This window comes from Myotis davidii, unplaced genomic scaffold (genome assembly GCF_000327345.1).
Source record: "Myotis davidii unplaced genomic scaffold, ASM32734v1 scaffold20, whole genome shotgun sequence".
Taxonomy (NCBI): domain Eukaryota; kingdom Metazoa; phylum Chordata; class Mammalia; order Chiroptera; family Vespertilionidae; genus Myotis; species Myotis davidii.
In genome coordinates, this window is record NW_006292574.1 from 780599 (window position 1) to 798370 (window position 17772).

Genomic DNA, 17772 nt, shown 5'->3' on the forward strand with positions numbered 1-17772 from the left:
AGAAAGCCGCCGCAGGTCTGAGGGTAGGTAGACAGTAGACAATGGATACACAGTTTTTAGTTTTCTACAGTCCTATGATTTTAAAAAATGTGGTCAATGCAAGAAGATGAACTATCTCATGCATGACCATTATACATAAGAGGTAAAAGGAGTCTTTCTTTATTAAATGACTCCCAAACCCCTACTGAATTAAATCCAAGGAAATTGCAGTGGCACATAAGGCCCTCCCTGTGGTCTGGCTATCCCTCATTTCCCTGTTAACTGCTTGTAGCCAGCTACATCATGCCTCCAAGCTTTTACTTCTGCTCTTCCTTATGTTCAAACATATTTCCTACCTTCTATTCATTGGCCAAACACTTGCGATACAGCAAAATTTAGCTTGGGGTGATTTCCAGAAAAATCTTCCCCAAGTCTGTCCTCAGATTCATTTAAATGTACCTATTCTCTGCTTCATCAGCCCTTAAGTGTCTTTCTGTTAGCAGTTGATATGTTTGCTATATTTGATTTATTGGGTTATATGACACTTTCCTTTCTAGACTATAATTTTTTTAAGGACCAAGGACCACTAAGTAAACAAAAGATCTGGTATGTAAAAGATAATGAGGTCCTAACAAAACATGTTCAAATTAGATATAAAATTAAGTGTGTGTCTACATAGAACTGTTGTCGTTTCACTGACAGATAGTTAAGCCAGGCAACCATTTCTTAGCAACTGCATCTTGATAAAGCAAAAAAAGGTACACTGTTAGCTTAAATAAACCTAAATTTGAATCTCAATTCTACTGCTTTTTAGTGATATACTCTGAGCCAATCATTTACTTTCTCTGATCTTTAGTTTCCACATTTGCACTGATTAGCATACTATTAAGGTTGTGACAACAATTCAATGGAAGTCGTCATACATAAATGCTCAGTAAGCTTCCTTATAGTAATTCCTTTTCCTTTACCAATTTTAAATTTTAAAAATTTCATAAGGCTGCATATCTATCATGTTTTTTTAAAAAAATATATTTTATTGATTTTTTACAGAGAGGAAGGGAGAGGGATAGAGAGTTAGAAACATCGATGAGAGAGAAACATCGATCAGCTGACTCCTGCACGCTCCCTACTTGGTATATGCCCACAACCAAGGTACATGCCCTTGCCCGGACGCTCTATCCACTGAGAGAAATCGGTTAGGGCAGTCTATCATGTTTTTTATGTATAGATAACAAAAAGCTATAAAACACCTAGGATCATCTATCAAAATTTTAAATAGTGAGATATATTAAAAGAATTTCTAGACAACTGAGATTTTTTTAAAATATATTTTATTGATTTTTGTACAGAGAGAAGGGAGAGGAATAGTTAGAAACATCGATGAGTGAGAAACATTGATCAGCTGCCTCCTGCACACCCCCTACTGGAGATGTGCCTGCAACCAAGGTCATGCCCTTGACCGGAATTGAACCTGGGACCCTTAATCCGCAGACCAAACTGGTTAGGGCATGAGATCTTTTTTTTTAATGCTAGAAAAAATGTCATATAAAAATAATATTTTTGCCCAGCTGTTGTGGCAGAGTGGTTGAGCGTCGACCTATGAACCAGAAGGTTACAGTTCGATTCTTGGTCAGGGCACATGCCTGGGTTATGGGCTCAATCTCCAGTGTGGAGTGTATAGGAGGCAGACAGTTAATGATGCTCTCTCATCATAGATGTTTCTATTTCTCTATCCCTCTCCCTTCCTCTCTGAAGTCAATAAAATATATATGTAAAATAATAATAATATTTTAATAAAATAAAATATAAATCCACGCACATCTTAAATATATTCATTGGTTAAGTTTCATGAATAAAAATTAACTCCTTTAAGTAAAAAAAAGTTAAAGATGTAATAAAGGGCAGCATGTAAAATTATATACATTTGACCAAAGCATTTATTACATATAAAAATATTCAGTATTTGAATCACACTGTAATATAAAAAGTTAAAGAAAAGCAACAATGGATTAAAACTGCTGCAATTTACTGTTTGAATAAAAAATTGGTTAACTGCTGTCCAAATTCATTTTAATTTTTATAACATTAGAGTGCCTGCAGTAGCCTCTACAGGTTTCTTTTTTATTAGCAATTTATAAACACAAGGAAATAAGAAATTAATTTACCTTAATAACCAAATCAAATTTCTGGTGAAAGTCTCTGTTTACTGGCTCCAGGAGACTAAGTTCTGCAGTCCTGGGATGCATATGGAAAAATCGCGGGTAATCCTCAGGAGTCCCTGAAAGACATTGAGGTTTCAGCACATAATGGAGAACAGTCAATAATATGTTTATCTGCTATATCTATTTCCCTTCATTAACTGAGGAACAAAATCATAATTTCATTAGTAAATTAAGTTTCAAAATTATGCAGTCTAGGGAAAGCAGATGCAAATGTGGTATATAATTAATTAGTTTATGAGCAAGAGGATGAAAAATATGTTATGTTTGGCTGATTTTCCAAATATCCTTTATTAAGAGGACTCTTTAATTATTTGAAACTTCATCACATAAAAAGAGATATTAAGTGTATAAAGAGCAAATTTTGAATTCTAAAATTGTATTTTAATGGTGCATAAATCTTAATTATAGCTTGCATGGGCCTTTCAACATATCTTGTAACAAAAAATGACTGGTAATGTGTACCAAATATCAAGATGCATGGAAATTAAAATCAGCATATTCTGTTCCAGCTGGCCAAATTTTTTTAAAGATAAGATTCAAGCTAACTACATCAATTATATACAAAATATTTTAGTCCAGCCAGCATGGCTCAGTGATTAAGCATTGACCTATGAACCAGGAGTTCAAAGATTCCAGATCAGGGCACATGTCAGAGTCGGGGGAGGGGTGGATCCCCAGTTGGGGAAGGCATGCAGGAGGCAGCCAATCAACGACTCTCTCTCATCATTGATGTTTCTATCTCTCTCTTCCTCTCCCTTCCTCTCTGAAATTAATAAAAATATATTTTAAAAATATTTTAAATACTACATAAAATATGTTCATGATACTTTTAATGTCTAGATATGATATTTCTTCAATGTAGATATTTTAATGAGTTGAAATACATTTCTTCTTACAGAAATGTACTTCAATTGTATTATCTACCTTTGTATACTGCAACATTATTATAATATTTTTCCCAACTTGAAGAAAAAGTAAACATTAAATCATATAACTGTAGAGTATATGATTTTGGCCAAACAATAATCATAAGAATAAAATAACATGGCTTCCAATTATTGAAGCCTTCTCTGTGGTATATGCTTTGTGTAAGTAATCACTAATAACTCTGTAAATAATTTTCATTTACAGTGGAGGACTAGGGAGCTTTGAGATATTAAATAACTTGTCCAAAGTCAAAGAGACAATGTAATATAGAACTTGCATCAATCCAGTTTGCCAGAATCCAAACATATGCAAAAATGAGTTAATTGCTACCAGTCCTTTGCTTCAACTCTGAGATAAGAAAAGAAATTCTCCTTTGCTTCAACTCTGAGATAAGAAATTCTCCTTTGCTTCAACTATGAGATAAGAAAAGAAATTCTGAAACAAGCAAACAAAAATAGAAGAAAAAAATTATACCAGTAAAATAGACTTGAAAATTTAGAATAAGTCAAAATTGTGCATGAAAATTTAGCCTGTGATAATAGAGTCACTTTAAAACAGTAGGAAAAATTTAATGAGAGCTTTCATCTAGTAGGAGAGCCATACAGAAAATGACAAAAATCTCATCCATTCTTCATACACAATACTAGAGTAAACTCTAGATGGAGAAGGCATTCATGCATAATGAACAATGAAACAAGACAAGTGCTAGTAATAGATAAAAACATGAACTCTATTCTCAAATGAGAGTGGGCTTATCTTTCCTATGACTCAAAATAAAAAAAAGCAGTAAGTAAAAAGAGATAATTTTGATAACATTACCAAATTACATGGTAAGACAAAATAAACAAAGTAAAAACCACAGGTGACAAAGTAGGGGAAATTATTGTAATTTACATCGGAGGCAAAGGTTTATATCCCTAACGTATTAAGATTCACAAATTAGTAAAGAAAAACATCAATAATAAATTTAAAACAGGTTTGGGATAGACAACGAGCAGATAGATTAAGGCAAATGACTCTTGACCATAAACCAAGATGTTCATTTTTATACATAAGAATAAAAAAATGAAATTAAAGCCACACTGAAGTTCCTTTTTTAACTGTTAGATTATCAATGTTCCATGCTGGATACCACATTCTATTGGTGAGTCTTTGAGAAAACATGAACTTTTAGACATTTCTGGTGTTGGTAAAAGGGTATGACAAAACCTGTGATGGAGAATTTGGCATAATCTACCAAAATCACAATCGTACTGAAGGATGCTGGGAAAATGGCAGTGAAAGAAAAAGACTAGGAATTCATCTCTTTATTTAGACAACAATTACCTTGGTAGAGTCTGTCGGATGTAACTATTTTGGAACTCTGAAGTCTATTGAAGTCCTGCACTTCTGTGAGCAGAAGCAGCAAACACTCGTCATGGTCTAGTTCTCTGCTCTGTGGAGGGCTGGGTCCTTTTTCCAGGGCCTGGCTCCCACAAGCATGGTGCAAGCTGCTTCAGGAACATGTGTACAGTTTCCTGCCAAGAGCTGAGGGATGGGGGGTGGCTAACTGTTACTGTGCTCAGAACTGTAATTGACAGGAATTGATTACAATTTACTGTCCAATCCTTCCCCAGGAAGTTTCAAGACTTCAATAGACTTCAGCGTTCCAAAATAGTTACAATAAAAAATAAATAAACAAAAGTGACATTAAACAGCAAAACGTGGGGAAATTAGAGTCTCTGATTTTTTAGAGTTGTCACATTATCAGGTTCAAATGTGCAGTTTTCAATAACAATAATGAAAAATACAAGATACACAAAGAAACAGGAAAGTATGGCCCATTCAAAAAACAAATAAATTAACAGAAACTGCTCCTAAAAAACACCTGAAAAATGACCTCCTAAAGAAATACTTTAAATCAACTGTCTTAAAGTTACTCAAAGAACTAAAGGAAATGTAGAGAAAGTCAAGAAAATGATGTGTGAAAACAATGGAAATATCACTAGAAAAAAAGCCTAAAAAATTATAAAGAAATTCTGGAATTGAAAAGTATAATAATTAAAATAAAAATTAATCAGAGAGGTTTAAAGATAGATTTGAGCAGGTAAAAAAAAAAAAAGAAAGATAGGGCAATGGTAATTATTGTGTCTGAGCAATAGAAATAAAGAAATAAATAAAAGTTTGAACAAAAGTCAACAGTGCCCAATATGATAGTGGGGAAGAGCATGAGATAAGAATAGAGCCACTGTTGTTTAATAATTATTCACCTTACTAACTATAGATAAGTGTTTTTACAGACCCTGGGAAACTGGAGGATGAAACAAGACTGTAAATAGATAAGGTACCTCAATAGGAGGCCACAGCAGATTTTCTAGGGTGAATGTCTGCCCTCCCCACATTGCCAACATCATTGGATCAAACACTCATATGTGATTCACCCCGTCTCTGCTTAAATTGGCTCAAGTAGTAACAGGTGGCCTCAGACCCATTGTGGCAGGTTTCAAATAGGCCTGTAGAACATTATCAAGTAAACCAACATATACCCGTTGGAATCCTAGGAGGAGAAGAAAAAAAGGGGCAGAGAGACTATTTGAAGAAATACTGGCTGAAATTTTCACAGGTTTGATGAAAGACATAAATATAAATATCTAAGAAGCTCAATGAAATCCATGTAAGATGACTTCAAAGAGACTCACACCAAAACATTATAATCAAACTCAAGAGACAAAAAGAGAATCCTGAAAGCAACTTCAGAGAAGTGACTCATCACATACAAACTATCCTCAATAAGATTATCAGCATAATTTCTTGTCAGAAAATTTGGAGGCCCTAAGGCAGTGAGTCAATATATTCAAAGTGCTAAAAAAAAATCTTTCAAAAATAATCCTATATCTAGCAAAACTGTCCTTCAAAAATATCAGAGAAATTAAGAGACTCCCAGATAAACTAAGGGACGTTCATAAGGACTAGGCCTACCCTTCAAGAAATACTCAAGAGATTCTTGCAGGTTGAAATGAAAGGAACTTGAAGCAGTAGGAAGAAATAAAGAACATGGTAAAGGTAGATACATGGGTAATTATAAAAGCCAGTATTATAGTAACAATGCTTTGTCATGTCACTTTGTGTTTTTTACATAATTTAAGAAATAATGCATTGAAAATAATTATTAGTGTATATTTTCAGGCACACAATCTATAAATATATACACTGAGTGGCCAGATTATTATGACCGGCCAGATTATTATGACCACCCGATCAATACAATGAAGTAATTAGTTATGCAAATAATAATAAGAATGATAATAATAAAGCCATGAGAGTATTTGCTTAGGAAGTTTTCAATATTCAGTATTTTTGGAAGTGTCAATGAAATACTGATGGGGTGGTCATAATATTCTGGCTGGTTTTAATAATCTGGCCACTCAGTGTAATTTTGTTACATCAACTGAAAAGAGTAGAGATTGAATTTAAAGGACCAAAGTGTTTTTTTGTTTTGTTTTTTTTTTTGTTTTTTTTTTTTGTATATTACTAAGATTAAACTGGTATAAATTCAAGTTAGAGTGTTATAACTTTAGGTTGTTATTGCAATCCCTATGGAAAAGACAAAGAAAATAGTTATAGGATATAGGCAAAAGGAAATAAGAAATGAATTTAAACATTGCACTACAAAAAATCAACAAAACAGAAGTTACACAAGAAATGAAGGATGAAAAAGCTATAAGATATTAAAAACAAAGAGCAAAATGACAAAGGTCCCTTTTTTTCAGTAATTATTTTAAATGTAAATGAATCAAACTCTATAGTCAACACATAATTCATCTAAAATGTTGCTTCTTCCAGAACACCTCCAAAGCTCTGGGTTTTCTCCATCTGGTTCTCACCTTGATTTTAATTTTTGGGTTAAAAGTATCCATTCCCCTGATAGTCAACTCCTTGGCTACCCCTTTCATATAACAAAACTTTTGTCAATAATTTTAATCATGGCTTCCTCTATGCTTTAAAAGCACTTTTTTTTGTATTATATTATTCCTATGATAGATATTACCTCTAATTTCTTGTTATTTTCTCCCATTAGTTTTAGGTTTATTGTTTATTCTTTAAGCTATTCAATTTTCTTTGTGCATTTTTGATAACTCTAATGGAAAACAATAAACTCCATTTCTCATAATTCCATGTTTTTCATATCACCTTAGGTAAAAGTCCATTCCCTTTGCAAACTTACTTTTAAGCTATTCTTGACAAATAACAAACTCCATTGTCTTATGCAAAATATTGCCAACAATTCTATAATCCCCTCTCAAAAAAAAAATCTCAAATTCTCTTTTATTTGTCTCTTAAGAAAACTAAATTACTATATTCGTTGCCAATTCTCAACTTAGGTGAATTCTACAAAGATTTGCCTGGGTTGTTTTTCTCATGCATTTGTATGGCAGGACTTCAAAGAGTACTGCATGCATCAGAAAGACCAAGATCCTATCCCAGAATCTCTGAAAAGGAAGGTCAGGAAGGTACACTTGGAATAACCTCAGGTGAATCTCATGCCCTCTAAAGTTTGAGAGCCACCATGTTAGGGTAGATGAAATATTCACATCTGTGATTTACAGATAACAACAAATACAAAACCATGAACTGAATTTTTGCAAACCATACTATCATTTTGCTGACTAGATGGGTTCAAATCACCAAATCCCTCCCCTACATTTTTGCGTATATCGTCCATGTGATTCTACCTTGCCTATGTCATTAGCTCCTTACTCAGTCTAGTCCTTTCATACTTGTACCACTATTATAACCTCCTAAATCTTCTAGTATTCCATTCAGTTATATTCACTGAAATAAATGCCAAAAATCCAGTTTAATCTCTCAATTATTAAGATAAAAGTTACTCATTGTTTACTGTGGTCATCCCCAAAGTGTAATTGAGTGTAATTAAAACAAAACATCAAATTACTATTTTTTATTTAGTGATGCAATTTACATACAATAAAATGCACGTTAGCTTCAATGTTTTTGAGCAATTGTATGGACCCGTGCAACTACCACCCTTATTTAAACTTTAATTTTATCTTATCCCAAAATACCACAAAATAAGCTTAAATAATTAATATGCAGACTGACTATTTGTGGTATGTTTGTAGGGACACAGGCAAGAAGTCTTGAGGGAGGTGAGGCAATTATACAGCGTGGAAGGGTTGACAGATGCTCTCTCCCATCTGTTTGCTTGCAGCACATTGCTGTGGGTTTGGGTTTACATTTGGCAAGTTTAAGTGATCTGTGTTTTGTAGAATTCATTTTCCACCAAGCTAATACTCACAAAATGAATAAGTTGTTGGGAAATTTCTTCAATGAACCTGAGATTAAAGATAACACTAAAAGTAAACACCAAGAAAGTGGTCTGAGACTTACTTCCCATCTCCTAGTGTAAGGGTTTAATCATCAAGTTATTAAATCAAGTCATAAAGATTCAAGCAGACCTGAAATAATGTTAGACTGACAATTTTTAACCAATTCATAGAATTATTGGAAATGTGGGTTTATGTCTAATGTAATAAATAATAATCAGTGCTCTATGCAATTATTAAGCATTAAAATATTAACTACTGATAGTAATACATGTATACTTTTAAATATTAGAGGGCTTACTCAAACTTATTTTTCACGCTTGGGATGAAGGATCAAAACAAATTATTTAATAAAATAAACAAGAGGGTTCTTGTCTATGAAAAAACAACATACTCGCAAAAAGAAATTACTTGAAGCAGATCAGAAATGGCTGCGGTTTTGTTTGCTTCCCATCAAGGAGCAATCTGTTATCCATCTCCTTGAATCTGGGATGACCTCACTTGCTTTGGGCACTAGATGGTAGGGGAAATGATTCTGTTCCAGTCCCAGGACTAAGCTGGAACTGGCAGTTTTCAGTTTTACTCTCTTAGAAGCCAACAACCAACGCTGTAAGAAGACTACTGAATGAGGGAGGCCGCATGGAGAGAAGGGGCTAGTAACCACGTTGGATGTTCAGTTCCAGCTGAACGCAAACATTAGAGTAGCCTCAGCTACACCATGTAAATAAAGCAGAACTACTCAGTTGATTCCAATCAACCTACAAGAACAGGAGAAATAATGAATCTTTGTCATGTCAGGTCACTAATCTTTGGAGTGGTTTATTGTACAGTAACAGATCACTAATACACCACCCTCTGTCTCTTCAGCTTCCCTTATATTTCTCCAGCTTGCATTGTTCTCATATTTTGACAAATTTTGGTTCACTTCCAGTTACTTATCCTGGACTTACCATTTTCCCCATTGGCTGTCGTATGTAAATGACTGGAATAACAAACCAAGTGTCTAGAGGATAAATCTTTCCTATAAACCCTGCCCATAAACATCTGTGCCATTACATGAGAAAAAAAATAGCTTCTTGCTGTACATATTTGACTTAAGTCACTGAGTTTTGGAGGCTCTTTATAAAAGCATTTCAACTTTGTCCTTTACTAATATATGTCTTACCTAGCTCATTACTGTCAATAATATGTTCATCTATGAACTCATTCTATTCTCTAACTTTTAGGGGAATCTATTTTTATGAGTTCCAGTTTTTGTGGCTTATTATTCTGTACTATGTGACCCTTCTGTGCAAAAGTACAAGAAGTTTAAAAAGTGTTCAGAAATTAATAGAATTTTCAGAGGAAGCTATAAAAATATGACTGGCATTGATCTCAGTAAATATTACATGTAGAGTTGAAGAAACATCTCCCAATAATGTGTGCCATAAAATCAAACCTTTTTTCTCACTTAAAGGATAATAATAATAAAAATAATCCACAATACTCCATCTTATTTGCTAGTAATGAGTTCCTGGTAAATGAGAAAAATAAGCCAGAAATCCAAAAAGAAAAAGAAGAAAACAGTTGCTAATTTGGTGGAGTTTATTTAAAATTAGAGTAAAATTATAGAGAATAGAAGGCATGAATAAATGCACCATTAGGCTATGTGCAAGGTTACTTAATGTTTAAAAGGCCAGAATGTGGAAAAGAATATTGATACAATCTGTGTGTGTGTGTGTGTGTGTGTGTGTGTGTGTGTGTGTGTGTGTGTGTGCTGCTTCTCTTACCATTCTTTTATGACTTTGGAAACATGCTTTATTTTTTTCCTAATGGTAATAACAACATTAACTGACATTTGAGCACTAACTTTTTCCAAATACTAGCATATTTATATAATTAGATCAAATCCTCCAAACCTTCTTACAGAAAAATCAATTTTGATCAACCCCATTTTAAAGAGGAGCAATCTGAAGAAGAGTGGTTAGTAATTTACCTAATATTACATGTTGGCAAGCATTAACGTCAGAATTTGAACATAAGCAGTAAAAATACAGAAGCTGCATTCTCTACACCTATTATGCCTGCCTTCTAGAAATGTAAGTACTATGAAAGGATATCATTTTACTTAACATAGCTGTGAAAGCAAATTTACTGTTAGAGCAGTGGTTCTCAACCTTCTGGCCCTTTAAATAAGGTTCCTCTTGTTGTGACCCAACCATAAAATCATTTTCGTTGCTACTTCATAACTGTAATGTTGCTACTGTTATGAATCATAATGTAAATATCTGATATGCAGGATGGTCTTAGGTGACCCCTGTGAAAGGGTCATCTGACCGCCAACGGGGTCGCGACCCACAGGTTGAGAACCGCTGATCTAGGATGATGCGGAGACTGTGCCCAGGTGGGTGTTTTTTATTGTCCCCTCCCAGGAAGTCCTGCGCGGGGGGTGTTGGCAGACAGACACTCCTATGTCCACTCTGTGCTGCCACATTCAAATCTCACCTCTTTAATGAGGCATATCCTGATCATCTTATTTAATACTGCAATTTATTTTGCAACACCTCTTCTGTACTTCCAATCCTGTTCACCCAGCTCTCTCAAATCTCACCTCTTTAATGAAGCATACCCTGATCATCTTATTTAATACTGTCATTTATTTTAAACACTTCTTCTGTACTTCCAATCCTGTTCACCCAGCTCTTTTATTTTCCATAGCTCTGACCACCATATATCTTTTATAAATACATATAATTTATTCATTTGTTTATTATATGAATTATTCATTGCCTGTCTCTGCTGCCAGAAAACCAACTTTACAACATAAGGAATGTGTCTTGCTCTATAGAGTAGTTGCTCTCTTATTTAAAAAAAGATTAACTTTTATTTTTGTTAATCCTCACCTGAAGATATTTTTTCCATTTATTTTTAGAGAGAGTGTGAAAGGGAGGGGGAGAGACAGAGAGTTACACCAATGTGAGAGAGATATGTCGATTGGTTGCCTCCTGCACACTCCCTGATTGGGGCCAGGGATTTAGCTTGCAATTGAGGTACACACCCTTGACTGGAATTAAAATCGAGATCCTTCAGTCCACAGGTCAACATTCTAGCCACTGAGCCAAACTGGCTAGGGCAATATATGTAATTATTAAATGTGAAAAACCTTACAAATGCCAGTGGATACCAGCCCACTCTGAGTAACATGCCTCCCCAAGGCTATCTTTAAATTTCATCCTTTGGACTTCACACATGCTGCATTATCTATCTAGATCATTTGTCTGCCATTTTCTGCCCAGAAACCACACTCATTCCACTGAAATAACTCTTCCTGAGTAATTCTGTTAGAAAACCTTAGCACTCTCCTCCCCTAAGCCCACATGATATGTCTCATACTTTATTGATAGTGCTTAAAGCTATGCGCATTATTTTACCCTTTGACCTGTTTTCAGTCATATGCTCTGTCTCACCTTAGCTTAGAACTGTTAACTCTCACAGTCCTATCTACAGCATCTAGTGCCGTGATTGACATACTCTCAAGCCTTCAGTTAATTACATGAAAAATGCCTGTTTCTGTTTATCTATGACAAGAGTGCTATAAATTTAAAGGAGGCTTATGCTTATGCTCAAAAGAGCTTTTTAAAGATTTAATAGTCTAATTTCAGCCACTGGTGTATGATATATTCTAGAGACCAAAGGCTTGGGTCAAAATTACTTGAGTTTTCTCTACATATATGGCTTTCTCAGACACATTTTTCCATCCCGAGAATAAAAACCCTTCAACGGAGGCACAACCATATTTTAGCTAAAACAACTCGTGTGGGGAAAAAAGCAATTTTGGGTAACATAATCAAGTTCTCATCATTTTTTTCTTTTGGTATAATTAGCAGTATCTGCACAAGGATGGATTAAGACAGCTTCTGTGAAATTTTTCAAGAAAAAATTAGCCAAGGGAATAATGTATTATGTACCCTTGGGCTAATTAGAATCCTTCTCTTTCTCCCATATGGCTCCAAATGCCCTTATTTAATCAGCCATATATTTTCAGAATTATGTATCTGCACCCACCAATGATAAAATACTGGTAGAGCAAACAGTGTAAGTTTTTCATTTTCTTTTTCTCAGAGAATTTTTTAGGAGGTGATATTGAAGAAAACACCAATATGTAGATTAATCTCTTATTTTTTTAAAGTTGTTTTACTGCTTCAGTAAAAGTTTTTCTCTTTGTTCTACACATTTCACTGAAACTAATTCTGAGAGAGAAAAATATCTGTACATTTATTTATACTTAATAATAACAATAATTTCCAAAAAGAAAATATTTGTTATTAAAGTTCTTTACTCTGATTTGAGACAAGTTTTTTTCCTTACATGATTCCAGAGTGATAACTGAAAGTATAAAATGTTAGCAGATACAAACCAACAAGGATGGAATAGAGGATGCCCGGCCTATCTGATGGCGGCTGAATATTCCGGTCCTGATCAATGGCTTGGATGGGTGGGGTAACGATGATAGGGTTCAGTTCTTCCTGAAAAAGATAAAGTCAGAGAGTTTAGTTCAGCTTCATTCCTAATACTTTATGAAAAATTGATATTCAGATATTAGAGTGTGGATAGGTAATGACAACTGAGGCAGTAGTTTAACTCAGGTTTTAATATTGGTAATATAACACCTTAGGCTGGTTAATTTTGAATCTGAAGTAGCAAGGTGTCCTCCAAGTCAAAATAAAAAGATATAGTAATTACACGCATAGAACTTTATACTAGGAATTTCTCCTAAAAGGAAAGCAAGGGAGAGAGATATCAATAAATTTTGAATTTTCTCTAGATCATCTTATCAAAAGAAATATAAAACTACCTAGTATTGCTATTATCTTTTATTTAAGATTGGCAAGCATTTTTCTATGAAGGACCAGATAATAACGATGTGTAGGCTTTGTCAGGCATACAGTCTCTGTTGCAGCTTCTCAACTTTGCCATTGTAACAGAAGAGCAACAAGTGGACATGACTGTGTTGCAATAAAACTTTAATTATAAAAACAGTGGTGAATAGGACATAGGTTGTTAACACTGGTACTAGATTATAATGGGTATGCTGAAAAAAAATGTGCACTATGCAGAGATAAGCTTGGGAAATATTTTATAAAATATAATTTGAAAAAGTTAATCTACTATAGGTCTTTTCAGAGGCTTAAGTGTGTTAATTTGCATAATGATTACCTAAGAAGAAGGTATTATCAGCACATTTTCTAGAACCACACATTAACATCTCTTTGAACTAATACCCTTAGTACACAGTTTGGGTTTAAGTCTTTGAAACCTTTAGTCCAAATATGGAAGTGGTAATTATAAAGGAAAATAAACTGCATCTCAATATCTGACAGTTTCACATTCCTCGAATTAGTATACTGTTATTTTCTATTAGTTCTTTGCAAGTAATAGACCTTGAAACATATGTACTCTTATACAAAATCAGTAATTTACAATCCCAGCAGAAACATACAATTCTCGTGTGCTAAGAAAGAGTAATGATATTAAACCATTATTTACAATATTAAATTTTATTAAGTTACATTATTATTGTTATACATATATATTAAGTATAAGTATACAACTAAGTTATATTAAGTCAGCGGTTCTCAATCTGTGGGTCATGACGCCTTAGGGGGTCGAATGATCCTTTCACGGGGATTGCCTAAGACCATCCTGGATATCAGATATTTACATTATGATTCATAACAGTAGCAAAATTACAGTTATGAAGTAGCAACAAAAATAATTTTATGATTTGGTCACAACATGAGGAACTGTATTTAAAGGGCCAGAAGGTTGAGGACCACTGTATTAAGTTATTGAAGTTGAAATAATTAAAGATAATCATTGACCAATAATTTGGAGCTCTTATATATCTTAGTAGCTCTGTTGAGATCATAATTGCTAATGGGCTCTCAGTGGTTTACATGCTATCAATATTTTACTAAAAATAAAGAGCTCTAGGTAGGGATAACTTACCAATGTTCTATTCACTTCTCTAACTGTGGATTTGGAACTATGAAATACCAATCAATATCAAATTTTCTCAATTAAATCTAGATAACTATTGTTCTCACACAACACTCTTCCTAAGCTTCTTCCCTCACTACCCGTTTCTGTGCCTCTTCCTCTCCATTTTACTTTCTCCCTATCCCTTCACTTCTCTACACGCCTTTCCACCCCGCCACACATGTACCTTTCCAATTATCTGTTGACTTTCTTTATAATACCTGTATTTCTCTATAAAATGAAAAAAAAAAATCCAACGCTGTTCAAAGTACATATGTTTGAACGTAGGAGTTAAGGGTTGATCAACTCTTCCTACCCATTTCTCAAAGGAATCTGATGGTGTCAGCCAATGTCAGCGTATAGCTGAGCTACATTACTCCTGGTTCAACTAGTTAACTCTGTGGTAACTTTTCCAAAAGTGTGAATCTTCTCAGATCTTGATGTTAGGATGTCCCTGCTAATGCCCTTCAGTGTGCTTATTTCTGTGGCGCTGTTAAGTAGCCAACACATAAGAGGTATTAGAGTTTTGGTAGTCATGTAGTTTAAAAATCCTCTTTCTATACTATATAAAATTGTTGGAATAATTAATGGGGTTTTAATCATATTCTTTAGAGTTACATAAACAATAAAAAGTAAAAATAACATAGCAAACAACCAAGAGGGAGGAAAAAGTGCTAATGAAATTCCTCATTTTTTTTTCATATATCATATAGTGAAAACTGAAGAAATAAAAGAAAAACGTGTCCTATTTAGAACTGTGTTGATAATCATCAGAAAAATTAAAAATGGAAATAGAAAACTGTAAACATCTCAGGAGAGTTAGTTTGGAAAACTAACTGTAATTGTCTTAAATAACTTATTAGAACTGAAATTTTGTCCTATAATACTAACAGCTAATCTAAAAAACAAAAAAGGTTTTTTCTTATGCTACTATTTATGAGTTTTTCAGAAAACCCATAAAGATAAAAATAATACATTCTCAAATATGATTTCTAAGATTATTTCCCAAAGCAATTGTGATATTTGAATCTTGAGAATTTTGACACTAGTGATACAGTCATATATTATATAATTAGAGGCCTGAATATTCATGCAAGAATAGGCCTTCCTTCCCCTAGCTGCCGGCACCGGCTTCCCTCTGGCACCCAGGACATGGGCCTTCGCTCTCGCCACCACCTTCTGCCTTCACTCTGGCCCTGCCGCCATCCTGTAGCTCCCTCCACCCCCCGCCAGCCCTCTCGTAGTGGGTGTCCTGCCCCTACCCAGCTGCTCCGTGCGTGTGCATGTGCGATGACCAGAGGCCCTGAGCGGCCAGAGTGGGGCAGCACGCCTGTGTCGCGACAAGGCAAGCACCCTAGTCTGGCCGCTGCCGTTTTTTGTTGCATCAATTTGCATATTCCCTCCTTGTTGACTATGGGCACTGCCATCTTTGTCGTGAAGTGACGGTCAATTTGCATATTTTGTCTTTATTAGATAGGATGACATTATAGTCAACACTGGACTTCATATAAGTTAGTGGTCCCAAAAGAATATAGTGGGGCTGAACAATTCCTATAGCCTAGTGATGTAGTAGCCCACCATAACATCATAGTGCAAGTATTTCTAATTTGTGCCTTCTCAGTCTATAATAGTAATGCTACCTTAGGGCTGTAAATGCCTGAGGGCACTCATCTGGACCCATGGAGCTGCCCACAGACATAGCCTGTCTTTTTTCTTAAATTTATCTTTATTGTTGAAAGTATTACAAATGTCCTCTTTGTTTGCTTTCCCATTGACCCCCTCCACCCTGCACCCACCCCTCCCAGGACTTTACCACTCTATTGTGTGCATCCCTGGGATATGCATATATGTATATATGCATATAAGTTCTCTGTTAATCAACTACCCTCCCTATGCCCCCCACCTGCCTAATCCCCCACCTGTCTTCCCTCTGAAATTCCTGTTTGTTCCATGTTTCTATGTTGCTGGATCTATTTTGTTCATCAGTTGTTTTTGTTTTATTTTGTTTGTTTGTTTGTATCCCATTAGATTTCACATTAGAGTAAGATCATGACATAGTTCCTTTCAAAACCAATGTCATTGTAATTATTTGCAATGTTCACCAAATAGTCCATACTTAACACACTTGTATCAATTTGTATTCTTAGTGAAATATCCAACCTGGTAAGAGATCACTCCTCTCAAGTAGACTTGATTCTACCTACTACTAAGAAAATAGTACAGTGGTATTACTAAAAGAACAACATCCTCAATTCTTGTGAAAATGAAAGTAATTCAGAAATGTATTTCTTTTGAAGAGCAGGTTATCTGCATGTGGATAGCAATGGCTGTTCCTTATTCTTCTCCTAGCCCCCTCATTTCACTTAGATTCAAATTTTACTGTTCGGATTACAGAGGAACAATACACTGAAGAAATTGGAAACTTACCTGCCGGGAGCCGGTCCATCCTTGCTGTTTCAAGGGACCTGGCATATATAGCATACTGTTCTTAATATGTTTGCTCAACTTCTTGGCGCTATGTGTTTTAACCAAGGTCACCTCTCCGAAAAAGGTTGTTTCCCTGGGTAGGGATTTTCCCCTGAAGTTAGGGAGGGAATAAAACCTTTTCACTAAGTGCCAGGCGGGTAATTACTCACTTTAACTACGAACAATAACACTTAAACTACATACATGGCTACAGAACCTGGCTGGAGAACCTGGAGAACCTGGCTGGAGAACCTAGCAAGAGAACATGGACACAGAACTTGACTGGAGATTGTTGCTAGAGATCCTGGCAAGGCTGCTGATCAACTGAACACTGTCTCCGTGTCATTCCTTCTTTGCCGACTCCGTCCACACCTTTGGGGACCCCTGGACCTGCTGGGGTTGGACCCCAGCACTTACCCATGGCTCAAATTTGCTTGGGTATCCTTAAGGAATAGATCACAATGTTCCTCCATCCTGGTATAATTGTCATAATTACCTCTTTACCTAAAGCTTTATTGGCTTGTGGGGAGAAAATATCTTAACTGTGTTTATAATCCACAACCTAGTGCCTGAGAATTTTCAGCATATTTTCTTAATCAAGTTGAATTCCAGAAGACCCATAAAAAGCCATCCAGATACTAGAATTCTATTGTACTTTGCCTCAAAAGTGAACATGCTTTCTTTGTAGTCTTCTATATATATATATATTTGCATATAACTTTTTATTTTACTTTTACTTATTTATCTTTATTGTTGAAAGTATTACAAATGCTTTTAAGGTCTACTCAGCTCACTTTTTGTGTCACACGGCAATAAGCTGACCCAATCTGTCACCT

At 35.0% G+C, this 17772-nt stretch overlaps 1 protein-coding gene across 2 annotated transcripts in view; it reads right to left on the bottom strand.

The window, feature by feature from the left end:
• The window catches only part of PCDH15 (protocadherin-related 15), a 516985-nt gene that overhangs the window by 261677 nt on the left and 237536 nt on the right, over nt 1-17772 (bottom strand). For both annotated transcript variants that reach the window (XM_015565490.1, XM_015565491.1), the window contains exons 8-9: nt 12849-12957; nt 2145-2257 (exon numbers count right to left, since the gene is read on the bottom strand). In XM_015565490.1, the coding sequence (XP_015420976.1) occupies nt 2145-2257; nt 12849-12957 (222 nt within the window). The remainder of the gene's footprint in view (nt 1-2144; nt 2258-12848; nt 12958-17772) is intronic.